The following is a 26267-nucleotide window of genomic DNA, read 5'->3' on the forward strand; positions in this document are numbered from 1 at the left end:
CAGAAGTGTCAGTGGTCATGGGTCTACATATTTGAAGAGAAAAAAGGTGTGAATTTGCCATTACTGCTAAGTTTAAATAGTTTATAAAAACACTGGCAAACAACATAGTATGATTACACTAATAGTACTGGATTACATAGTAACCTACTGATTATTCAGCGGCGTTCCTTTATTAAGATGTGACACGTATGTAATTTATGTTGATTTTACACACTTTACTATATTACAATATACATTTTTTATATAAACTGACGTATACAGTATATATTTGAATACTGTAATTCTTGATATAGGACGGGGAAAGAATGTAGTCTATAGCACATTCACTTTAGTTTATTTTAATACATCACAATTAGAAGAATTTCATTTATTTCATTTCATTTAAATTAAGCATGTTTATTAAATTAAAAATCACTCTTATCACATAAACGCACCTGTTGCTCCACATGCAGAATTATAAGCTATCTATAATCCTTTATGCTAGACAGATATATAGGAGTTTTCAGATTTCATACTATTTTGGTAAATGTATTACTTAGTTAAATAGGTTTAAAACTCTCTGGCAACAGCGAGCAGGCTATGCGTTGATTAATGGTTTTAATTAGAACAAGCGGCAAAATTAATCAGAGCCTAAATTAAATTGGAAAACATACTACAGAAACACGTGAAACATGTGTTGCAGCTTTCCTTTATGAAGAATTCAAATGCTTGCCTCCTGTAAGAGTGTTTCAATGGATTCCCGCAGTTCCTGTGGGACAGAGATGTCCTTGGGTGATTCTTGACAGATGTCAGTCATCTTTATCTCCAGCTCGCGCAGCCTGCTCTCCATCTGATGCGTTTTGAAACTCATGAGAAAACACACCGCTATTGAACTCAGCGATAACACTAGACACACTATGGTTGGAAAAGACACTAAATAGCGCTGACAAAACGGTTTCGCAGAATTCTGTTTGCTTTCTATATTTCCGTCCGCAGATTGATCCATTCTGTTAAAAGTCTCCAGTTAGTTTCCGATAGTTAGATGACTTGTAGTATTGATCAGCTCTTGATCGATGAGATGTGGCTGTCAGAGTGAGCAGCGCGGAGCAGCACACGGTGCTTTGAACAGCATGAGTGTCTCAAAACCTTGTATGAGGACTACCTAGTGAACGGCGTTTTCGTCCGTCATAGACGCGTGTCGATTCATAGATTCTTAAATTGGCCAAATGTTGCGCGCGCCTGTGACGTCTGTGTGTAACGAGCATGAAATGACTGGCGGAGAGCGTCCAAAAGCAGCTATGAACAATGTGTGAGAGTTTTATCTATTTCAGGCTGTTTTCTCCACACACAGAATCTGTTTGAGAATTAGTCTGTACAATATTTTGTGGAGACATTTTCAAATGAATTTCTTTAGGCGTTTTTGCGGATGCATTCTGTTCATCTTGCGCCCATGGTACAGCTGTACAGACTGTCAAGATTAATCTTTTCTGCGATATTAAACGTTACACGTACAACCGACAAATAATGCCAGTAATAAAGTATTTGTCTATGCTTCCACCGATGACGATAACAAAAATGATTAAGGCAAAATGTTGTTGCGATGTTCGTATCTTTCAAATACATTTTTATAACGTTTGTGAACCAAAGTCTGAAAACCAATGTATGCGTTTGTTTGTGTGTGTGTGTATGTATTATGTATATATATATACAGTAGTCAACATTTTAAGGATCAAAGCCTTTCATCAGTTGTTCTAAAACCAAAACCATACCCATTCTTGTCTTATGACAACTTTTGATCCACTTCAAATGTTGACTAATATATATTGTTTATCTATAGTATATAGTGTATCTAGTATATATACACACACGTTAAATATAAACCAAACTATCCCTAAACCACACTTTGACTGTCCCTCATCGACAATACTTTAATAAACACAGAAGCAGAAATACATTTTGCAAGTGAAAATTGAGTTGTGATCTACCGCCCCCTATTGCCCGCCTGAGAACATTACACCACAATGAGACAAACGATATTGATCAACTTATTTTATTTACATAAAGGAAAAACTGAAAAGACATTTACAAATATCACTACGTTTATATTGATAATGCTAACAAATCTGTGACAATTATCGTACGTTTAATACCCTAAAACCTTGCCCCATTCACAGTTACTCATCATTCTGTCAAGTAATGCAGATAACACAAGCACAAATCAATGAAGAAATCCAGAGCAATAGGTCACACTAAACTGAAAAACAAGCACAATAAATATAAACAAGAAGGGAGCAGAGTATGATCTATACAGAGGACTGATACAGTCAACTGAAACAGCCTCTCTCAGAGAGGAACTATAGCAAAAAATCAAGAGAATCCATCACTTATTTCTTTGTCTTCCTGATCAAGTCGAAAAAAGGGTGTTTGATGGCTTCATCCAGGGTGATCCGCTTCGTGACATCATATTCCAGCATCCTCTCTATGAGATCAAACAGCTGTACATGGTCAGAGCCACTGGATGCCATGTATTGCTGCAAAGAAATTAAAAAGTCATATTTCTTAAGTTGTTTGTTTCTAGATGTCTCATCGGCTTCAAGTAAAAACAAAAACCACAACGGACCCAAAACTTGAATGAGAAACTTACTCTCAACGGCTTGCACTTCTTCCGAACATAACGACCCGAGGAGCTGTGAACCTCCCAGTCCAGCTTATCATGGTGAACGTATCTCTTCTTCCTGCATAATTAGAGAAAAAAAGCCATTTTGATTCTTGTTTACATTGTTTACTTCAGGCATCTGTGGTTCCTAGATAACGATTTTTCCAATTTTACCCAAAAATGTGTTTTCCATTTCCATGACTAAATTAGAGTTGTAAAATGTATATATTACCACAAATCCTGCAAAAAATCCTGAAATTACCTTGTTTTCTGCAGCATGTGTGTGGGTATAGGGCCCAGCACTCGCTCCATCATGGCCAGATGCTCTTTACTGTCATGTGTCTGTAATTTAAAAAACCAGAAACTAATTTATAAGTTCTGAAACAACAAGTCATGTGTATCCAAAGTGACCATAAATGAACTAATGTGAACTCAGAGGAAAGTGACCTGAAATAGAGTCGATCCCAAATAATACTCAATAAGAATGCAACCCACACTCCACACATCACAGGAATGACTCCAGCCTAGATCTGTTAGAAACAGACAGATAGCTCTGTTATAGCTCACAATAAATGCAATCATATCAAGTGTGCCATGTACCTCAGAATATATATATATATATATATATATATATATATATATATATAAAAAAATCAATGGATCAGTAACTACTTACCCAGAATAACCTCTGGAGCTCGGTAATGTCGAGTGGACACCACTGAGGTGTGATGCTCATGCTCGTATGTTGCATTCCCAAAATCAACTACTTTCACATCAGGATTCTTTACCGTTCTCTCATCCCTCTTCTACAATTTCAAACAAGACAATTAATTCACAATCAGTTCTGTTTTTGTTAACTAAAACTATTGAAAGTACCCAAGATTGGGCTGAACTGAAATATATTTAATGACAAATGTAAACAAAAATTTTAAAAAGTCCCACTAACAAATAACTGAAATATGTTTACATTGAATTACTACAATTACTAAAACTTCAGTAATTTTGAGTATTAGAATTTTTTAAAAATAGAATTGTTCTATAAAACCTTAAAAAAAACATTTTTAAAATATTAAATATTATTTATAGAACATAATACTAAATGTAGTCAGTCTCTCCTTACCATTTTTGGATTGTACTTGATGTCAAACTCTGAATTAATAAAGAGGATGTTCTCTGGTTTCAAGTCAGTGTGTGTCAGCTTACTCTTGTGAAGAACTAAGACAAAGAAATACAAAAAAATTACATCAATGTTTTGTTCAAAATACACTTAAAAAATGCATTCAAGCTAGATCCATGACTCACATCTGACTGCTCTGATGATCTGGTAGGCCATGTGCCTGATGTGGTTCATAGAGAAGGGCTGAAAGCTATTTTCCTTCAGAAAATCATACGTGCTCAAGCCCAGCAGCTCAAAGGCGATGCAGATGTGTCCGTGGTGATCAAACCAGTCATACATCCGGACACAAGCACTGGAGAAAGGAAAAATAGATATGAAATACTGCATTCCTAATATGCAGTCTGGACTTCTATACACTCAGGAGGCTGTAAATTTCAAATTAAGCGTGATATATTATACAGCCATGCATCACAGAGGCATAAATTACTTAAGATTTCTTTCTTATCTGTTTTCAACGGCACTTACTATCTTCTGTCACAGTCAAGTGAGTTAATCTGCTCCAGCACCTCGACCTCAGACACAGCCGCATCACGATAGCGATCAATGTTTTTTATGATCTTCAGTGCAATGCGAGCTCCTCCCCTGAAATAAGAACATACAGTAGTATCATTTACACACAGGAGAACACACACAAATGCCTGCACTTATTATCCAACACTTAATCAACCCGAAGCATTTCCCAAATAACATTTCAAATTTAAAGCAGTATATAGTATAAAATATTTTTTCTAAATTTGCTGAAAATGTAATAAAAAAATCTATAAATAAAAACATAATTTTCGAGTGAAATGGCATTAATTTCATACATTTTATTTTAATGTATGCCACAATTCAGAAGGTCTGTTGTTATTTCCATTTAATAGCAAACTTTAAGTATCAGATTTGTCTTGGGGAGACCAAAAAATTTTAACATGGTAAAACATGGCATGAAGACTTACTTTTCATGATCAATGCACTCCACCACTTTACCAAAGGCTCCCTCTCCAAGTGTGCACACAATCTCATCTACGGGTTTAAAGACAGACAGTTAAAAACATGAAATTGACACAATGGTCCATCAAACCCTTTCAAAAGACTGCGCTGCGTTTTGAAACCACTCAAATTAGAAAAGCAATGCATAAATAATCAACGAACTTAAGACAATACTAGACTGGTGATACACACATCTGGATAAGTCTAAGTGTTCTGTCACAACTGCATTTATCAGGAGCCCAAAATTAGTGTGTAAAATTAGTCTGATCCCACAACAGAAAATAATCAGTGAAAGAAATTAAAAGATACAGTAGATACAAAAAAGTGTGTATTCTATACATCTTGCTCTCAGCATGTCTCCACTGTGATAGATCAGGTGCCCCTCCTCATCATCCTCAACACTCCTGGATCTTTTCCTGCGATGGCTCCTCTGGGGTTTCGGACCAACGCCAACATCATCATCACCACCATCATCATTAACCCATGAGAATCGGGGACCAGAACGCGCCATTCATTCATTCACGATTGGGGGGGGGAAGTGATTCGGCCCATTCAGATACCCGCAGCAGCAAGGCCCGGCCACAGGGAGCAGTCAACGCAAATTCAGCCCGCGAGAAACACACAGGGCCCACCACATCGTGTGTGTTACAGAAGAAAAACAATGGCAACATATTTTTTTAGATGAGATACTTTCTCAAACCATTATGTAGACAATTATAACAATTCACCATTGAAAAACATTGTGTTTTTTATTCCCCATTCATGAATGAGGTGCTTTAAAACAATTTTATGTGCTTTGGATATGAAACTAATGTTATGTCTTGAGTAAGAACCCTCTTATTATATCATAATATTAGCATAATTTCACCCAACATTCTTCCTGTCCAATGAGGAACTCCCAAAGTGCAAACAACAAGAAAGAAGGCACAGAAAACAGACAGTTGCACATGGCAACAAGAGGCAGACAGTGGTCATACCGAGTCAGAGTGACGGTGCCGGTGTCTGTGCCGGCTGCTCCGCCTGCTGTTGCCAGAGGATTTGCTGTAATGGTGCCAGTCTCGATCACGCTCCCGGCCCCGGTCTCCATCACGGCACCTGGATCTGTCCCGGTCTCCACCTCGCTCTCTCTCTTTGTCTTTACAAGCACCTCGGCTGTCATCCTCATTGTCTTTGAATACAGCTCGCCTGTCTTTAGCTTCCAGCCTTTCATTTGAGCTCCTTGTCTCAAGGTAATGCCTATCAACAATAATAAAAAGAAACAATTTGATATACAGGCAAATCTACAAAATAAAATGCATCTTATTCTTGGTTTCCAACCTACTATTTGCGCTCCATAAATCAGTGAATACCGACTGATTCACATTGGACTGAAGATAATAAAAATCACTCTAGTTGCTGTTTTCTTTCCGGTGTCTTTATCAGTGAAATTAGGAAAAATGTATATTTATATACATTATTTACATTTATGTATATAACTACACAGAGCCGTTGTTAACTGAGAAGATGCGCCAATAAACGCTGAAAATTAACGTGATTTGCGCATCTTCTCTATTAACAACGGCTCTGTGTAGTAACAGCTGCTCGATGTGAAATCACGCACCTGATGGAATTAACCGCTGATTAGAGAACCTGCTTTACTGACGAGATGCGCTTAACGATTGGCCGATCGTGATCGGAGCACCCCTACCACTTTTGCTTTTATATTCTTTAATAAGCATAGACCAGAATAATAATGTTGTTCACGTTTTATGTAAATATATTTATCACGGTGAATGAAGACATTATTTTATGTTCACAAGTTATTTAAAAATATATTGCTAAGAATAATTTTTTTGGGGAGGAGGGAGGAGGGGGCTTTTGATAGAAAAACATCTATGTATATATATATAACGCTGAGGCGCTGATGACAGTCCAGGCAAACTCCAAATGTTAGGGAAAATTAAAGGATCTGGATTTTAGTTACTAGCTTAAACCAATGCACTAACAGATGATAAATCACATCTAAATTAACAAGACTGACATATTGAGGTAATGTTATCAAATGTTTTCAAGGAATCTTCCAAGAAGGTGGCAAACCAGTCAAACAAGTATTATACAACACACTGCCAGAAGATGTCCACATAAGGCTCAGTGGGCCCTGGCCAAAGATCACACAACCCTCAAATTAGTAACTAACGTTAACTGGGAAACTAATATCAGTATAAGATGCCTTTATACAATTTGTTGATTTAAAAGGACTCAAAATAAATACAATAAGTTAGAGAATGGTTCTCACCCGTCGCTGTACTTGTGATGATGGTGTTGTTTCCTGTATTTATTCTCTCTCTCGCTGCTGTGCGAGTCTCGTCTGTGTCTCTTTCTGTTCTCCATTCTCTCCTCCAGACTCTCTTCTCTCAGCCAGGGAGAACGCAATCGCATTTGTCTCATCTGATAAAACAAACATAATACAAATAAATAACGTTTATATTAAGTGACGTTACACATGACGTCCTATATCCTCGGAATCTGTGCAACATATAACGTTAGAGCTGGGTCCACAAATACAGAGGCCTCTTTGTTCTAACGCCTCGTGTCAGGGAAGTGTTTGCACGATGCAAATTTTTATCTTTAGGAAGTCTAAAAATTAAGTTTTGAAAATAATAACAATAAATGAAACCCATTTAGACAACAAAATGCATTTTTGTGACTTAACTGAACAGTTGAGATTAACAAAGCACACCGTCAGTAAATTAGTAGCGACGTCGTTAACGCGTTTGACTAAATAAATATAATACATGTTATAAAGAAGATACTACAGTGTGTGAGTGCAGTAATTAGTAAATATGTAAACATTACTTTACCTGGCTTAAGAAAGTCCTCTAAATAAAAGCAATACTCGGTGATATAAACGGATTTATTTCCTCCGTCTCCTCTGAGTTTGATGTCGTTGGTGTGGTTCAAAATGGTGTCTGTCGAGCTGGAATGTTCGAGAACTAGTCCTTACGTCATCGGATCTGGAGCGCGCCTGCACAAGGCGCGCGAGAACTAGTGTGTACTTGGAGGGTGCTGTTACACAAGTAAACAAGAGGAGCAGCTAACCTAAACATTACACAAGATGTTGTGCCTTAAAATAATGGTAACCTAACCTGTTAGTCCAATATATTTCCTTCTCTATTCTTTTTCTTTTTTAAAAAGAAATAATTAATTTATTGCTTTGAATTAGAGAAAGTACTTTTTCCTTGCCCTTTATTTTTGCCCTTGTTATTATTATATTATATTATATTATATTATATTATATTATATTATTATATTATATTATATTATATTAATTATATGTATTATATTATATTAGAATCAGAATAAGCTTTTTTGCCAGGTATGTTTACACACACAATGAATTTGTTTTAGTGACAGGGGCTCCACAGTGCAACAGTATGACAGTGACAAGACAGGACACAGATAATAAAAAAAATAACATAAAAATAGACAATGTACAATATAGACAATTATGTATGTTGTTTTGGGGGGGTTGTATGGGTTTGTTTGTCCTCGGCTACGGGATGTACGATATGGTACGATATTTCATTTTATTTTATTTTATTTTTTTATATCAAGATTTTATCACGATTCTTTGTCATGTTGGTTTTTCTATTTTGCAAGCTGTTTGAGCATTACAGCCAAACTAATTTCCCTATTATAAAGACAAAGCCTATTAAGGTACAAAAATACAGAAATTTAGGCCAAAGTGGGTGAAAATAAAAAATGTTGTTATTATTTTTTCTTTGTTATTAAAAAAATGAGAACTAAGATGCACATTACAAATACACATAATATACAAATAAAATGAACAGTGTTTTATTTTCAGGTATAATAGGTGTATTTAGCAGGAGCATTCAAAAAATGTAATGAACAAATATAATAATAAAACACTTTATTCATTGATCCTATTAAAGCAACTGTATTAAAGTTTTTCAGTCAAGTGTATTTAGTGATTTTTCTCTTTGTGTTTGGTGTTTTATTAACATTAAAGGAATAATTATTCTAAAAATTAAATAAATTAGTGTTTTATTTTTATACCTTCATGTACTCACTCAAAAGTAGTTTTAACCCTTAATGGGTTTCCTTCTTCTGCTAAACGTAAAGCTATTTTGAAGAACAATGTGTCAACTGTTTGGTTACCCAGATTCTTCAAAATATCTTCATTTGTGTTCAGCACAAAAAAAGAAACATGTGAGTGAATAAACAATGAAATAAATTATATTTGGGGCTTTTTTGTTTTCATGCGTGGGATAGCTGATTTAATTTGGGCAAGTGGAGGTTTGACTATATACATACATATGCTGTGTGTGTATATAGCTTATACATACATACATACATACATACACAAAAAAAAAAAAAAAAAAAAAAAATTGACCAAACCATCCCCTCTGAAATTTGATGAACATTAATTTAACCAACACTTTACTCATATATTGGTAAAATTATTATATATTGTTATTTTTATATTTATATTAATATATTAACATTTTATTAATATTTTAAGTATGGTAGGCTGTTGTAAGCAGTCTATATTTAAACAATACTATAGTATTTTAACTATAACAAGCAAAAAATAAAACATTATAATTTTTTTATTGTATTGTTTGTGAAACTGAACCAATTGTCATTTGTTTACTGGTTCACTGTAGATTTTTCTTGGTGTTGCTAAAGGTAATATGCATATATTTAGGGATGGGCAGCATTTATGATGAATGTATTTAGTGTTTTGTATTTTTGTAGTTTTAAAATACTGTAAAATGTCTACATGATGCCATCATAAAAATGCGTCCTCTAATTGGTGCCTATTCAGTAGTTTGACCAGACTTGTTAGTACACTATTACTAGTACACTATACTGTACTTCTAAGGCTTTCGATAGTTTCAGTGGTTTGAGTTGGGTCAATACTCCTTGACAAGGATACCATTAGGATACCATTATTATGAGTAATTCACAAACTGTTACTTATTAAACTGTTACTTTAAAAGTATCCTTCATCTGATATGTGAATATTTAATCTGTTAACTGGTTGAATTTGTTAGATATTTTGCATGACTTGAGCAGAGAAAAGCTGCTGTCAAACATTGTTTACTTAAAATCTTTTTTTTTTTTAATACAAAATATAGTAGTTTATTTTTATACATGGTGTGGCTGATGTATTTTGTAATATTTTTGATACACTTAAAATGAAGGTATTTGGTATCTTTACATACATATTGGTGTATCTTTGCCCAGTCCTGCATATATTCATGTAAAAAAAAAAAATAACCACTTGAGTCTACTCTACACCATTTTAACAACTTGCACCTTATACACCTGTAGCAAACATACTGTTTTAATGATTGTACAACACAGGAAACATTCAAGAATGTAAGTCCCTCTAGTCTTTGGTAAAACATCACATAGATTTTGTATACATGTATAAATATAAACATACATATCTTAATGAATAATACACTAAAACACATACACATTTATTAACATTAACAATAAAATAAGACGTCTGTAATCTACACACTAGATGGCAGTAAACTGTTCACATGAGCTATCTGACGCGAAAACGCGGACTGAAGAAGACGGTTCACCCTCAAGAGTTTTGCTTCCGGTGTGCTCCTTCCTTTTCCTCTTGCCACAGTGTGAGAGATATAGGGGGACTCGGCCCTCCGACAAAATCCAAGTCCATCCACCTTCATAGGTGATTTTTTCCTAAGCCAAAATGACCGAACAGATGACAGTAAGGGGGACCCTCAAGGGCCATAGTGGATGGGTCACCCAAATCGCCACCACACCCCAGTTTCCCGACATGATTCTTTCCGCGTCCCGGGGTAAGTGTCCTCAGAGCCGCGCTGGAGCACAACGAACACACGAGCTTTTAAACTGACGCTGAATAACTCCGTTCAGTTCTTGTTCTGTATAACACTGGTATTTTAATCTTTTACACTATTTTAATATTTTACACTATCGAGAGCTCGTTTATTGTAAAATAGATGTTTATAATGCAACATTGGTGAATGGTAGTACTTACGTTAGTGTTTTATTAATGTATAAAATGCTTCCAGAACTGTTGGGTGATCTTCTCTTGTCCTCCTTACAGACAAGAGCATCATCATGTGGAAGCTGACCCGTGATGAGACCAGCTATGGCATCCCCCAGCGTGCTCTGAAGGGCCATTCCCACTTTGTGAGTGATGTTGTAATCTCGTCTGATGGTCAGTTCGCCCTGTCTGGCTCCTGGGACAGCACCCTGCGCCTGTGGGACCTGACCACGTGAGTATTTGGAGGGAAAGGGCAGTCATTTGAAATCTGTTCCACTGGATCCGAAGTGGTGTTGAAACTTGAATGCCATCTGTTTCACTGTGATGATAAAGAGGCTGTTTCTGAACTTAAAACTCTTAGAAACCCAATGAATGTGCAATTGTGTGTCAGAAGTTTTCAATCTGTTAGATGCCACAGACCCCCAAATATGATAGTCCTAGATGCCAGATGGAAAGATACCATCATCTGCGAGCGAGAGACCTCCTCCTTAAATTCTTAATAGTATCTTGCATAAAGGCCATGATTATACTGTGAAAAATGTATATTATGAATGTCTAATATTATTTGGAGAACAACTTGTTATATTACCCCCACTCCCCCCACACACACTTATCATATAAGTGTATAGTATTTAAGGGTGAAGAACCACCCCAATGTAAATATTGTCTTTATCTGGTCTGTGAACATTTTTTGGACCACAATTATTAATATACTTTAAAAAAAACTTCCACAAGATGGATGCAGAAAAACTTAAGAATTGTAAGCACAAGTATTTATGTAAAGTTTAGTCTTTAGAATTTTTATTTTCCTTGTTTGTAAAATAGCCTGTTATGGTGATAAACTTTAAAACCAACTTTATAGTCAGAATAATTCCATACCATAATTTTTCTGGAGTGTGCGATCAGATTTAAGAACATAGTTTGCACCATTACATCTTGATGTCTGATTAAACTGAATTTGTCTGTTTTTCTCACTCAGTGGCACTACAACCCGCCGTTTTGTTGGACACACCAAGGATGTTCTGAGCGTGGCTTTCTCTGCTGACAACCGTCAGATCGTGTCTGGATCCAGAGACAAGACCATCAAGCTGTGGAACACCCTGGGAGTCTGCAAGTACACCATCCAGGTGGGCCTCTAAATGCTCTTTATACAGGTTTAGAGCTCACTTTATGGAGGGGTTGTTAGTGGACGTAGTCTTTGACCATCTAACATAAACAGGGAAAATTTTAATCAGGGTTTTCTTAGGGGTCCTGGAAAATCATATTAGTCTTGTATAAGTTCAGTCTGATTCAATTTAAGGTCATTAAGTCTTCATTTATATGGTACAACAAATCTTGTCATCTTAAGAGGACTTAAATGTGTGAACCGGAATCTCAATATGGCTTAATTTGATAAAGTACAAAAGGCGATTAAGTCATCATGTAAATGTCTGCCTGTTTAAGTGAAAGAATCTGAGATGCATTTTATTTAGAGTTTGTACTGGATGATCAAATGCAGTATTTAATGTGCATGTCATAAAGGCTTTAGTATTAAAAACTCCACAGATACCCTGATGTTTAGGTTAATGTTTGGTTTGCTGTTCTGAAACCCTTTTTGACTCGCCCACAGGATGACAGCCACACTGAATGGGTGTCCTGTGTGCGTTTCTCTCCCAACAGCAGCAACCCCATCATTGTGTCCGGCGGATGGGACAAAACGGTCAAGGTGAGACCTTTGTCTGTCCCTTAATGTAAACTAGAATAGTCGCTCTGTATTTGTAGTGACTTTACCCTGTGATTAAACAAATCCACAAACATATTGTCTGAGCTCTTGGGCTCTGATGACAAGTCCTGCAATTATGATGGGTAACAGATTGAAACCTAAAAAGGGAACAACTTAATCAGGGCAGTTTGCATGGATAGACTGAATATTTGCCATTGGCAGATATTCAAAGTTACGTGTTTGTTACAGGTATGGAATCTTGCTAACTGCAAGCTGAAGACCAACCACATTGGCCACACTGGATACCTGAACACCGTGACCGTGTCACCTGATGGATCTCTGTGTGCCTCTGGTGGAAAGGTACTTGTCACTTTTTTTTTTCTAGTTTTCACTAATGCAGTTAGTCAACAGGTTAGAGTTCTGAGATGACCTGGTAAAGATGATGAAACCTTAATGCCGTCTGAATTCATGTGATTATAAAAGAGGCTGTTTCTGAATACAAAAAAACATGGGGGGTGGGGGAAAATTCTGTTTTCAGAACTCCTTTTTAAATTTCCTATCTGAATTTGTTTGTCCTCATTACAGGATGGACAAGCCATGCTGTGGGACCTGAACGAGGGCAAGCACCTTTACACCCTGGACGGTGGTGACAACATCAATGCCCTTTGCTTCAGCCCCAACCGCTACTGGCTGTGTGCCGCCACTGGACCTAGCATCAAGATCTGGGTGAGTTTATGTACATGAACGCATCCCATTCATATATATGCTCCATATGCAAGGTTTTTCAAATGCAAAAATGTCCTTTTGCTGTCTTATATTAAATATTGGAAATATATTGGACCACAGAAATCAGTGATGAAAGTTCAATGCCTTCTGTAATTCTATGATGATAAAGAGGCTGTTTCTGAGAACTGTTGGCCCAACCAGGTTTAATATCATATATTGCTGTTGCAAAGCTGATGGTTTTCTCTCAACAGGATCTGGAGGGCAAGATCATTGTTGATGAGCTGAAGCAGGACATCATCACCACCAACAGCAAGGCTGAGCCACCTCAGTGCACTTGTCTGGCCTGGTCTGCTGACGGACAGGTGTGTTTTATTTACAGTAGCCTTTACTGCCCAGAATGAGTTTCTGAACTATTCCTTGCATTTCATTAGTTTGCAAATGTTGGCTTGATCAGCTGCTCCCGTTGATTATTCCCAATCACTTCTAACATCTGAAACCTTATGGTGACAGTCCTGCAAATATGAGGGGGCATTAAATGATTTGAAATCAGTAGCAAGTGCTTCTAAAGAGATGCATGATTATAATTCCTGTCTTTTCTTTCACAGACTCTCTTTGCTGGCTACACTGACAACCTGATCAGAGTGTGGCAGGTGACCATTGGAACCAGATAGACACCTTTTCTAATGTCTAAATAAAAGTCTTTTAAAAAGTTACAGTTGACTTTGTGTTTACTTTTTACAATTTCCCTGCCTTTAAAGTACAAAAGAAACGCAACTATGCGAATCATTGAAATAGGATTGAATAGCCGCTAGATGGCGCGACTGTGGATTTAATTTATTTGACTGTTGCCTAGCAACAAGGTCAACAAACCAGAATCAACGGTGAGGACGAGACATGAAACAGACGCTTGAATTAAATGAGCTATTTTACTGTTGTAAGAAAACGTTAATTGTCCTTCCATTCTTGTAAACGTTTTGCACTTTATAATTTGGGAAATGTTCCCTTGGCTGTTCAAGCAACTTTAATTGTAATTGTTAAAGTCCAGCACCTTAAAAACTGAAAAATAGCGTTAACAATAACTTAATTAGCTGTTTGAAATGGAGTGCGACAGTCCTCAAAAACAGATGCCTGCTCCTCGTATCTTCGTGGAGAGAACCCTGGCTTTAATCAAACCTGATGCCATCCACAAAACTGATGAAATTGAGGATCTTATTCTTCAATCTGGCTTTACAATTCTTCTGGTAAGTTACGTATTGATCGGACATGTCACACGTGGCATGTGTTTTTTATTTTTTTTTGTACAATACAATTTTTGCACTACGCATAATGTGAAATATTCACGTGCTGAATTGACAATCCCTTATTCTGGTCATTTTGTAAGCACAAGACAGTCGTGTAGTGTCATGCCATTACATTGTTTAATATTAGGCTGATGAAATGTATTAAAACGGCAAAAAACTATGCTATCACGGTATCTATTTCCTTCCTTCTTGCCGGTACTAATCGCATGTATTTCTCATGTGTAACTCGCTTGGATAAAGGCGTCTGTTTATTAAATAAATATAACCTTATCAGCTAATAGTTAATATTGTGTAGCCAGTGCTTTATTTTAAGAATTAGATTCGCATCGTTCTTATTTTGTTTTTTCCATTTACCAGAAAAGAAGACTTCAGCTAAGTCCAGAGCAATGCAGTGATTTCTACGCTGAGCATTATGGGAAGCTGCATTTTCCCCATTTGACTGCCTTCATGAGCTCTGGACCGGTTGTTGCTCTAGCACTGGCCCGACACCAGGCTATTGCCACCTGGAAAGCCATAATGGGACCAGTCAGCAGCATAAAAGCTAGAGAGACACATCCTGACTGGTAATGAGTGGCACTGAAAGAATCTTCTGTCTATGCAGGTGGTTTAATGATAAAATGGACTTAAAGTAATTTTGTTCATGTATTGTAGGGAGAACTATCACAGTGCACCAATAACTGTGCCTTTTAAATCCCTGGCAAAATAAATGAGATGCTTTTGTTGGATTTTATGGACTTCGGGATAATAATTTACAAAACCAGTGTTCACCAAAACCAATGCCTAAATCAATCACACAGTTCATTTGTCATTACAACAAAGCTATATTTATTATGCATGCTGTAATATATGTAGGCTAACAGTCATATTTCTTCTTTCTGGGAAATACACCTCTGGGCACACATCCTCAATGTGAATGCCACCCTCAGTCTGAGAGCGAGATTTGGCACGTGTGACCTGAGAAACGCTGTGCACGGCAGTGAATCCTTCTCTGCTGCGGAGAGGGAGATCAGGTTCATGTTTCCCAACTGTGAGTCAATCCAACCTTGTCCAGATGAGTTCAGTGAACAGGATATGAAAGCGTACTTTTGGTCTTTGTCATCTGTTTCAGCTGTGATTGAACCTATTCCTATGGGAGATGCTGCCAAAGATTACCTGAGCCGGTACGTCAACCCAACACTTCTCACCGGACTGACAGAGCTGAGCAAGAAAAAGCCACTGGACCCTTTTGTAAGTCTCTCTTTTGATTTAAAAGTCCTTCAGATAGATTTGAAATTAATTGAGGGCAAATACATAATGACAGAATTGTAATTTTGGAAGTATTTCTATAAAATTGTTCAACTGGTTTCCTGTTTCTTTGACACAGAAAAAAGGACAATTGATCTTAATCCAAACCTTCAGAATGTTGTTAAAAACTTTTAAGTAGGAATGGGATGCCTTTGATCCCCAAAAAATCAGGATAATACTGATCCTAGCAGATGGGTTGATTTCATGCACAAAATATAATAAATCTCTACAACTGTTTACTACAAAAACTTCCAGTTTAGTAAATGCTTTACATTTACATTTATCGCTGAAAATTAATTACAATGACTGACACAATCAACAGAGATGAACCAGTCAAAAGAAGTTTCAACTATTTGCATCACTTATTCCATGTATATTTGTTTGTATTTATTTGCTGTTGGTCAGGTGAGGGGTTGATTGTTTAAAAAAAGCTGATTATGGAAAGGGATATGTATATTGTTTTATTGTGCTGTTCACTTTCTTCAAATAAAAGACTTGGACAGTTCTGATCCAGATGAATCTTTTTTTCTGGATTTCATAAAACAGTAGTCAACATTTGAGGTGGATCAAAAAAGTTAATCAAAATAATGCATTTAGGTTTTAGGACAACTTGATGAAAGGTTTTGATCCACTTCAAATGTTGACTCTTGTATATCGATATAATATTTCTGCACTGTTATTTTTCTTTACAGACATGGCTTGCAGACTGGTTGATGAAGAATAACCCCAATAAGCCCAAGATATCTGATGGAGCAGTAGTAGAGGAGGCAGCAGTGTGATTTATTTTTTTCTTTCCTCAAGCAAGAAGAATCAACCAGCAATAAGTTACTGTATTGCTCCTTTTTGGACGTCTCATTTGAACTGTTTTATAAAATAAAGTTTGGCAATTTTGTCTGGCCCTTTTTATTGTGCTGTCTTAATGTGTAAGTTCTGAATTGTCATGGTTAATTTAAATTGTAAGATACATTTTCTAATTTACAGTATCCTGTCACTGATTACTTGTAACAGTAGAAACATTTAGCATTATTCCGCATCAAATAAAATTGTAAGATTAAAAAAAAAATACCCTTCTGCTGGTGATAAATATTTAATTCACTAAAAGTTTTGAAAGTGAAGATTATCTGATCTAATAATGAAAATAATTAAAGACCTTTTGCTAAAGCAGCTGTAACCTCCTTCCTATTATTATTTTCACTAAACAGACAAAAAAAATCCAAATTCAAGCGCCTGTTTCTTGCATTATCTGCTTTATAGCTCGCTTCTCTTTAAAAACTTTTCTCCATTAATTTAAAAGTGGTAAACAACATGAAAAAAGAACAAAAACACTTCTTCCCCCTACTCGACACGAAGGTTCAGAAGAAGCGCGTTTGGGGGAGGGTTTCTATGACGTGAAAGCGACACGTTTGATTGGCTATTAGAATGATAGGCGTTCAAAGCCAGCCAATCAAATGAGCCCTTACTAAACTTCCTTTAGCTTCCATCCAGTAATATAAAACCGACCGCTTGTCGGCGCAACAAGGAAGGGCCCACACCGCGGAAAGCATTCCACGAAGAGTTTTCACTTGCTGCTTTTACGGTAAAGTATTTACGTGTAAATTATGAATTTGTTAGCCTCCGTGTACGTATTAGTTGCGTTAACGCTTATATTAAATTAAAGCTCCGTAACGGTGTGTATTTATGATGTAGGAATACGAAATGTTTATGTTCTTGTTGCGTATGAGAATGCAAGCGCCGCTGTTCAAAATGGTGGTTCAGATGCATTACATAAGGCTTCCTTTCGTAACCATTTCACTTTCGCTGCAGTTTTAGGTTTTCACATTAAACTACCACCATGTCAGACGCCGAGCAGCAGTATATGGAAACCTCAGAGAACGGCCACGAGGACGATCTGAACGGAGCCGGGCAGTACGAGGAGGGCACCGGGGAAGCGCAGGCCGCGGCACCGGGAGACACCGGTGCAGACGACACGGCCGGGGACGAGGAAGACCCGCAGAATGGCTCATCGGACGGGGGACAAATTGATGCCAGCAAAGGAGAGGAAGATGCGGGGTAGGTTAAAGGAATAATTGTGCAAAATGTTGGGACTTAAAATCCTTTGTTCCTTCCCGTCTTTGTTGGCGCCATGTGTCTTTTGAAGGGGGATGGGCGTGCGACGGTGAATTGAACACGGAGAGGGGCTTTAAAATGCACTCTTAATTGTTTCCTAAAGCGAGCGTTTTTGTATTTTTGTTTGCTTAATTAATATATCTGTGGTGTCTTGTAGTTATTTCTATTTATTTGTAGAAATAGAGGGTTTTAAATGCAAGAATAGTGGACATTTATTAGATGTGTGCTACCACGCCCCCTCCTGGTCTCACTCTCGATCTTCTGCTTCGTTTCCTCAGGAAAATGTTTGTTGGAGGGCTCAGCTGGGACACTAGTAAAAAGGATCTTAAAGATTACTTCTCTAAATTTGGAGAGGTGACAGACTGCACCATCAAAATGGACCCCAACACTGGGCGATCAAGGGGATTTGGGTTTATTCTTTTTAAAGAGCCAGCCAGTGTAGACAAGGTAAGCTTTCGTGCTTCGGTAAAACCCCGAAGTCTTGTGATTTCTTTGATGGTAAGCTAAATCGTTGTTTCTCTTTGCACAGGTTTTAGCACAAAAAGAGCACAGACTTGATGGACGACAGATCGACCCCAAGAAGGCAATGGCCATGAAGAAAGAACCCGTTAAGAAGATCTTTGTCGGTGGCCTGAACCCTGAAACTACAGAAGAGAGGATCCGCGAGTATTTTGGTCCCTTTGGCGAGGTAATGAAGCACTCCTTTAGAGATTAAGCAAGTTTAACAAATCCTGGAAAAAATGCTTTGACTTGTGTTTGTGTAATTAGAGTAATTGTAATGTAATTACTGTATGTTGCCCATGTCAAGTTTCTAGATTGATCTTTGCACATTTTCTGTGCATAGTTTTTTTTTCCTGACTTTTTTATTAACAGATGTGTTTGCCGTTTTGGAGGTCTTATTTTTTATTTTATTTTTGTACACATTTGTTAAAATGATCATTTTTGCCACTGCAGATTGAGACTATTGAACTTCCAATGGATCCAAAGACAAATAAGAGGAGAGGGTTTGTCTTCATTACCTTCAAGGAAGAAGAGTCTGTCAAGAAAGTTGTAGAAAAGAAATATCACAACGTCAGTGGAACCAAGGACACGACTGGAAAAGAAGGCCTTGTGAGTGTTCCCAGTGTGAAGTTTAGCTTGAAATCACTGATAGATGTGACACACATTCTGCCATTATGATATCAATCACTCATTTAATTTTTTTCTTCTTTTTCCCCAGTGTGAGATTAAGATTGCACAGCCAAAAGAAGTGTACCAGCAGCAGCAGTATGGAGGTCGTTTCGGAGGAAGAGGAAGGGGGCGTGGAGGTCAGTACCCCTTCAAGTTCACTCCAGTTGGACTGTCTCACCAGCCTCTCAAACTGTAGGCTGCATTAGTCTGTGCAGAGTTTACATAGATGACTGCACGCACATGTACAGAGATATGCATTTGAAGAACAACTGAGGCACGTCACTTATTTATAAAGAGCTTCATACAATGCAAATTGTTTCAAAAGCACATAATAGTAATAAACAGGAAGAATGGGAACTTCAAATATGACTAATATAAATGCAGTTCATTGAGCCAAGTCAGTCCAGTGTTGATTCAGTTCAGTAACTGAAGTTACTGCTGTTTTGGAACAAGTTCAATTCTGCTATAAGTAGCTCTGCAGCAGATCATGTTTATGACAGAGGCTGGTTTAAACAAACTGATGAATCTGAATTTCTGATTTTTTGTGAAAATGAAATTTGTAATGCATGGTCTTGTTGGAATTTATTCTTGCTCTCATGCAGGTATTTTAATGTAATTCCTCTTGCGCATAAGTCTTCAGATGTAATCTGTCTTAAAAGCTTTGGCTGATCTCAGATCTGATTAATCTAAATCCGTTCTAATGTCCCACAACGCTTGAGTAGAGACCAATCGCTTTGTGGTTTTACTAGTTTCTTACAGATATCAGCACATTACTGTGCCATGATGTTTAAAAATGGTTTGGTTTCGTTTTATAGGCCAGGGTCAGAACTGGAATCAGGGCTACAATAACTACTGGAATCAAGGCTACGGTAACCAAGGTTATGGCTACGGCGGCCAACAAGGTTATGGTGGATACGGAGGCTACGGCAACTATGATTACTCGGGTGGATACTATGGCTACGGCGGCGGATATGACTACAGTAAGCACTGATTGTCCTTGGGGTTTCCTCCCTGCCCCCGTCAGGTTCTTGTGAATGCAAGGGACTCAAGTTCCTTTCTCTGCTCTTTTCTTACCCCCCTAGACCAGGGCAATACAAGCTATGGAAAAACTCCAAGACGTGGGGCTCACCAGGGTAGCTACAAGCCATACTGATCATGTGTAGTGCAGGTATGCATTTTAATTATATTTTTCCCACCACTCATGGTAAGGTTAATTTGGTTGTGTTGCTCCATAACGAAGTCATCTCCATTTACCCAGCCCAACTAGAAGGCAGATAGAGCGATCCAATTGGGGGTGGGTTTTGGTGGTCCAGTAGGGTTGTAGCAGTAGATCATGACAGGCCCCCCCCCCCCATCTCTTCACCTCATTTTTTTTTCACATGTTAACGGTTTACATGGATTCATGCAGCTAAAACTCAGTCTTTTCTCTGTTTGAAGGTCGTAAAGCTACCGAGCAGGAGCCAGCGGTCTGGTCACAGTGAACATTGGGGTCTTTTACTTTTGGAAGTTGGCGGAATCTGGACTTCTGCTTCATTTTGTACAGAAAACATAAGGAATTGGGGGGCACAAATGTCACTTCTCACATTTGTTTTATAATTTTTTTTTTTTTCGTTGTGTCCTTTTTACATTTCCAGAGATGGAAGTGTTATTTTTTTACTGTACTTTTTGGTACCTTTTTGAATCTAATGTTATTGTGTGGTTGTATTTTACATCATGGTTGTGTCTACCACATCTAGGCTCAGAGCTCTCAAAATGCTTTCAAAATAAGCAGGTTGTTAATTTTTCTTTAGTGCTTCTAGATTATTTTTTTCCCCTGTGTCACCTGTGCTCTGTTTTGCAAAGTTGCATGGCTTCAAGAAGAGATAAAAAAGGGATTTCCTTCCGATTGTAAGCTTGTCCATTGAAATCTGTTAGTGGCCAGTCTTTGTGACTACCCTATTTTTATTTTTTCTTAAATTTTTTTTCCCTCTACTGCTTTTAGGGAGATTTCCTCCCGTCTTGTTAGATATTTAAGAGTGGCTTTAATAGTGATTCAACTATACCTCAAGACATACACAGGTAACTGTAACAAGATTCTTTCTCGAAACACTGGATACACATTCCTCCAGTGTCTTGGACAAATGTCAAGAAATAAACTTGATTTTTAAGATGTCTATTGTCTAAGTCTTTTGCTTTCAATTTTCATAGTTATCTTCCTGATTCAACAAACCCTAGTTTGCACTTAAAGAATTTAGAATGACTATCTAAAAAGTGCTGGAAAGATTTAACATTATTGTACAAACTGACAGTGAAAACTGGGTTGTTGTGAAGTTAAGCTCGTACAGTCAGGATTGTTTTATAGAGGCAGCTGGAAGTATAAAAGAAGAGGTCACTGGTTAGGCCCGTTTGTATCTAAAGCTGATGGTAATAATTTTTTTGGAACACAGCTTTGATGGACATGCATGGATAAAGCATCTTGTTCCAAACTTAACTTGTTATATAAAGAGACAGCACATCTGCATCTTTCACTTCTGCTTTTGTTAAAACCTACAGTTCTATTTAAAGCAACGGCAGACTTTTTACATTTTCATAAGTGTTTTTCCCATGAGGTGATCTATGTAGTGGATTTGGAGTGAGTTTTAAGTGGCATGACCGTGTGTAGTTACAGCATCTACAAGCAGAGGCCATGCTAACCAGCCTGTAGATAACCTATAGATTCTGTATATAGGGCACACACTACTGTTAAAGTTGTGTTTTTTTTTTTTTGTAAGTAGTACAATTTTAAGAATGCATGTAACTGTTTTAAGGTGACAAAGACTTGTATATTTCATTAAATGCTGTATTGCATTTTCCACAAAAGCAAGTAGCACAGTGGTTTTCAGAAAGGTTTCCTGATATTTTCCCAATAAACTCTTTAACAGATTAAATGACTTTATTTTTTTCTCATTTTTTTTTATTTTATTTCATTCAAAATAATAAAACCTGAGGAAATCCAGGCAAATGAAACACCAGGATAACCCTGAGGGCACACAATGGTGTACATTTATGTTCTGATGTGCTTTTTTAAGTGAAACACCAAATTTATGCAACAGACAGTCATTTGGCATACAGTCCATCTTTACCATTAAACAAGAAATTAGAAATTGTGCCATGGTTTTTCCCGGCTCCCACACAATGCTGCATTTTCATAAAATAATAAAAATAAAAAAGTACCATATGTACAATAAAGAAATTTAAAACACTGCCACTTGTCAAAGAATTGTGTTTCCTTCTTCTGGTAAACACCTAACACATACTTTTAAACAAAAGAATAAGACACCCTTTGGGTGTTTAGCTCATTAAAAAGCCCTGTAATCTGGTGAATATGTAATGTCTGCTGATCGTGGGGTGAGCAGCAACATCCCGACAGATTTAATAGAGAATTCTCCACAGGAGGTAGATGAAAGACTCAAATGTCCATTTCAAACTGGTTGTCTTCAGCTAAAAGAAAACAAAAAAAAGAGGTTGATTAGAGTGTTTCTTTGAGATATTCTATAGAAGCCCATTCCCACAACAAAAAACAATTGTGACACTCAATTTTCTTGCAATTCTTACTTTATCTGAATTCAGAGTTTCAATCTGGCAACTGTTTGACTTATATCACAGTTATAACTTTTTCCTTAAAATAGCTAATTTATCTCGTAAACTCAGAATTCAGAGAAATGAACACCATATTGCATCTTGTTTTTATTTATTATTTATTTTTAATGTAATTGCAACTTTTTTCTTGCAGCTCAAACTTTTTGTCTAGCAATTTTGAGTTCGTCTTGGAATTCTGACTTTATATCTCTATTTTAATTCTGAGATTATACATCACAATTCTGATTTATCCTTGCAATTGTGAGATTATATCCTGATTACATCTGGCCATTCATTTTTTTGTTGTTGTTTTTCAAATAAAAAATGTAATTGCAAGACTAAACATAGTCCAGGCAGGATTTTCAAAAATAATTAGTTTCGGGAGAAATCAGAGGGCTTTAAGTTTCCTGGAAATTTCATTGAAGAACAGGTTTTCTGTTATTTATTTCTAGAACAGACATCAGTTTTACCTGCCAGATCCTTCTCCTCCTCCAACTCCTCTTTGAGTTCCTGCAGTTTGGACACTGGATGGTGTGAAGGAACGGTCACTCCAGGAATCTGGGGCAAACAACAGGGTGGGGTCCGGGCAATGGGAGAGTTCCTGCAGTCCAGGAGGAACTTTCTGTCATAAATGATCCGAGTTCCTGCATGGAGGAGGGATAGAACGTATATTACAGCCACCAATCAGACAGCTAGAAAAACATTTACATTCTAGGCTGCAGGGTACAACGTGCAAGAAAAACAACAACTTAGGATTCCAGCCATGTTTAAAGCACTCAAACACAGACAATAAAATGTGACTGAAGAGGATTTCTTGAACAGCAATTTTAATCTATTTAACAAGACAAAAAAAGAGAGATAGCAAGGAACTTGATGTGCCACTCAACATATCAGCACTATCAGATTGCAAACAAAGACTGAAACGTTTGACATGTCACATGTGAAAAGAAGCACTCAAGCTCCCACAATGCAAAACAGGGTGAACTGAATTGCAGGACTCAGCACCTCCCATTTTAGTTCTAGGAAATATGAGCACATCTGCACGTGAGCAAGTAGAGCCGAGGCATGAGGGAACCACGATGTAGCAGATGAACATGTTGTGAACAAACCTGTGGAGCTTTAGTAGCCCCGGTTAGGTTTGTTCTGATTGCTAGCATGTGTTCAATTGTATCTGAAGCTATACTGTACCCAACAGTCCTACCAGTGGATGATAAACATGTTATGCAATCTTTTGCCATTTAGTTCAGTGTGTTCTGGACGAGAGGGCTGAGAGACGGGGGGAGGAGCAGGGTGTGGACGGAGCTGGTGACAGGGGCTGGACGAACAGTGGTCTCAACTGTGAGCTGCTCTGCTCAGAGGAATGCAGAGAGACCAACCCAACAGTTTCAGTGGGACTTTGTTCAGCTGGAGCATGTTTTGTTCCCCGATTGCTCTTCAGCTTCTTAGAATTCAAGATAGTAGAAGTTTTTAAATCACAGGACAATTAAATATAGCACAAGTGTGCAATTTTTGCAAATTGTGACATTGTGTTAATTTATTTGTTATTTAAAGAAACAGTAGAAAAAAATGAATTTTTTCACCCCAATAATAATAAAAAAAGTTATTGGGTCATTGTTGTTGTTTTCAATCATTTTAATTGTTGGGAGTAGTGTGTAATGTAAATATTGTGACATGTTCATGACAATGAAGCACAACTTTTACAAATTTGTTACATATATACATACACACATATACATATATATATATATATATATATATATATATATATATATATATATGTATGAATGCAGATGCCTCTGATCTGTTATTTTGCTTCCACCCTGAGGGAAACATCCATGATACAGTGGCTCCAATGAACCCATTTCCCCGAGCACATAGAGTTCTGTTATTCCTGAAATCCACAGCAGCTGTGGAGGAGGAGGGGTGTTTCTAAGAATTGCCCCCTCCTCCTCTGCATGTGCTACAGTTACAGCCACATGCGAAAGATATTCTAGTGAGGGACAAAGGAGATTGAGAAACATGTGGGGTGGAGGGTCCTGCCCATTAAAAAAAGGGGTCAAGCATTTGTTTTTCGCAAGATAAGATTAACTCAATGCCTAGTATCATATGGGACATGCAAGTTGCAAATCAGATAACCAGACATTGTTTCATAACAAGTATGGCAGTTGGGCTATCTTGCTGCAGACAGCCTGCCAAAAATGATTAACTTGTTGTTCAAAACAAACGTTTGTGTAGCAACAGAAATGCACACTATATCTCAGATCATTACAATCCAATAAAATGAACATAGGTTTTAGTTTTAATGTACTTTGTTCAAATACATGCCCATCCTCTAACTTAATGCATGCATGCATAATAAATAAAATACAGTGTCTTTTTGCAAGTCAATCAATATAGCATGGTTAAAAAGGATTGCAACAGAATTTCATATCACTTAAAATAGTTGAGATTGTTCAGTTCAACACATGGTGAGTGGTGAGTTGGAACACCATTACTTCAATCAGTTAGAAAGGAGATTCATTGCTTAAAAAAAATAAATAAATAATAATAATAATAATAATAATAATAATTCGCAATCATTCTCATGCAAAAATATAAAAGATTTAAAGGACAAAAAAAAATGCTTAAGGGGAAAAAAATGAAAAAAGTGTCTTTGTGGGGTTTTTTTATGTGTTAAGAAGGGGATTGCAACATGTCTCTCCAAAAATGTTTTGCACACTACTGAAGTAAAACCCAGCCTAAACTAGACCAATATGGTTTGTTGGTCTTGGCAGGAAAACATGGTCTTAGCTGGTTTAAGTTGGTCTCACAAACTGATCAACTGAGCAGTGCACAAAACTCACCTAAAACCAACAAACAGACCATGCTGAGAGAGCAGAGAGCAAAGAAGAATCTTTTCTATTCCTCTAAATCCATGTCCACCAACCTACAGTAACTGTACAGGCATGAAGCACAGTCTTACCCCCTGGTGTAGTGGAGAAAAGGGTTCCTCCAGGGGTCTGGCTGTAGCAGTCTGGGAGCTGGGACCAGTCTTTGAGGTGCAGGACACGCGTGGGAATGGGGCAGCTCTTGCTCTGCTGTGTGTCGGCGGACATCGTGGCTGAAACGCGCTGTGTGTAAGGGCTCTGAACACTCGTCTATATGAAGTGTTTGGTTAGGATGAAACTTAGCTCAAAGTTTCAACAACATAAAAACTTCAAAGTTATTTCTAGCGTGTTGCAGACAGCGCTGGTCTCGTGATCTGTCTGTCTGCTGGGGTGAGGGGTATTTAACAGCAGCTCAGACTACGTGACTCGCATCATGTGATAAACGACACTTGAGCAACAACAAAAACAGGCGCTGTAACACGCAGGGTTGCCAGATCTCTCGGGGAAGTTGATATGTTTTTTTACAAAACTTCTGCCAAGGATTTGAATTTCCACGGCACTTAGACAAATATATGTATATATAAATATGGAAGTCAAGTTTCTACAAATATAAATAAATAAACAAATAGTTCGTTAGTTATAATAGTAATTATGACATTAAAAATCTATTAGATAAAAATC

General features: G+C 37.3%; 5 protein-coding genes across 7 annotated transcripts; 3 read left to right on the forward strand and 2 right to left on the reverse strand.

Moving 5' to 3' along the window:
• Positions 1-2011: 2011 nt before the first annotated feature.
• On the reverse strand, positions 2012-7780 carry LOC113113715 (dual specificity protein kinase CLK4-like). Of its 2 annotated transcripts, XM_026280144.1 has the most exons (13): positions 7625-7780; positions 7060-7211; positions 5762-6020; positions 5124-5214; positions 4751-4817; positions 4278-4394; positions 3938-4104; positions 3756-3850; positions 3312-3441; positions 3083-3165; positions 2898-2977; positions 2624-2714; positions 2012-2510 (listed from the first exon to the last, which is right to left on the reverse strand). In XM_026280144.1, exons 2-13 carry the CDS (start codon positions 7209-7211, stop codon positions 2364-2366), a joined length of 1479 nt encoding a protein of 492 aa, XP_026135929.1. In that variant the 5' UTR covers positions 7625-7780; the 3' UTR covers positions 2012-2363. The 2 variants fall into 2 exon arrangements, with proteins under 2 accessions (XP_026135929.1, XP_026135930.1); XM_026280145.1 differs by lacking the exons at positions 5124-5214; positions 7060-7211; positions 7625-7780 and having other exon boundaries at positions 5762-5901.
• A 2612-nt stretch (positions 7781-10392) lies between these two features.
• Positions 10393-13974, forward strand: LOC113113717 (guanine nucleotide-binding protein subunit beta-2-like 1). Its single transcript, XM_026280146.1, has 8 exons — positions 10393-10624; positions 10894-11065; positions 11813-11960; positions 12443-12538; positions 12785-12895; positions 13121-13261; positions 13513-13623; positions 13867-13974. The coding sequence occupies exons 1-8, from the start codon at positions 10516-10518 to the stop codon at positions 13930-13932; spliced, it is 954 nt and encodes a 317-aa protein (XP_026135931.1). The 5' UTR covers positions 10393-10515; the 3' UTR covers positions 13933-13974.
• A 378-nt stretch (positions 13975-14352) lies between these two features.
• Positions 14353-16640, forward strand: LOC113113718 (nucleoside diphosphate kinase homolog 5-like). Its single transcript, XM_026280147.1, has 5 exons — positions 14353-14502; positions 14920-15125; positions 15489-15589; positions 15671-15789; positions 16539-16640. The coding sequence occupies exons 1-5, from the start codon at positions 14359-14361 to the stop codon at positions 16623-16625; spliced, it is 657 nt and encodes a 218-aa protein (XP_026135932.1). The 5' UTR covers positions 14353-14358; the 3' UTR covers positions 16626-16640.
• A 630-nt stretch (positions 16641-17270) lies between these two features.
• On the forward strand, positions 17271-21271 carry LOC113113719 (heterogeneous nuclear ribonucleoprotein A/B-like). Of its 2 annotated transcripts, XM_026280149.1 has the most exons (9): positions 17271-17422; positions 17650-17895; positions 18231-18399; positions 18482-18640; positions 18907-19062; positions 19172-19259; positions 19938-20102; positions 20205-20290; positions 20560-20706. In XM_026280149.1, the coding sequence occupies exons 2-8, from the start codon at positions 17678-17680 to the stop codon at positions 20273-20275; spliced, it is 1026 nt and encodes a 341-aa protein (XP_026135934.1). In that variant the 5' UTR covers positions 17271-17422; positions 17650-17677; the 3' UTR covers positions 20276-20290; positions 20560-20706. The 2 variants fall into 2 exon arrangements, with proteins under 2 accessions (XP_026135934.1, XP_026135935.1); XM_026280150.1 differs by lacking the exon at positions 20205-20290 and having other exon boundaries at positions 20560-21271.
• Positions 21272-22014: 743 nt separating this feature from the next.
• Positions 22015-25984, reverse strand: LOC113113720 (eukaryotic translation initiation factor 4E-binding protein 3-like). Its single transcript, XM_026280151.1, has 3 exons — positions 25682-25984; positions 23190-23363; positions 22015-22581 (listed from the first exon to the last, which is right to left on the reverse strand). Exons 1-3 carry the CDS (start codon positions 25812-25814, stop codon positions 22550-22552), a joined length of 339 nt encoding a protein of 112 aa, XP_026135936.1. The 5' UTR covers positions 25815-25984; the 3' UTR covers positions 22015-22549.
• Between the last annotated feature and the right edge of the window lie 283 nt (positions 25985-26267).

Source organism: Carassius auratus, chromosome 14, assembly GCF_003368295.1.
Source record: "Carassius auratus strain Wakin chromosome 14, ASM336829v1, whole genome shotgun sequence".
Lineage (NCBI taxonomy): Eukaryota > Metazoa > Chordata > Actinopteri > Cypriniformes > Cyprinidae > Carassius > Carassius auratus.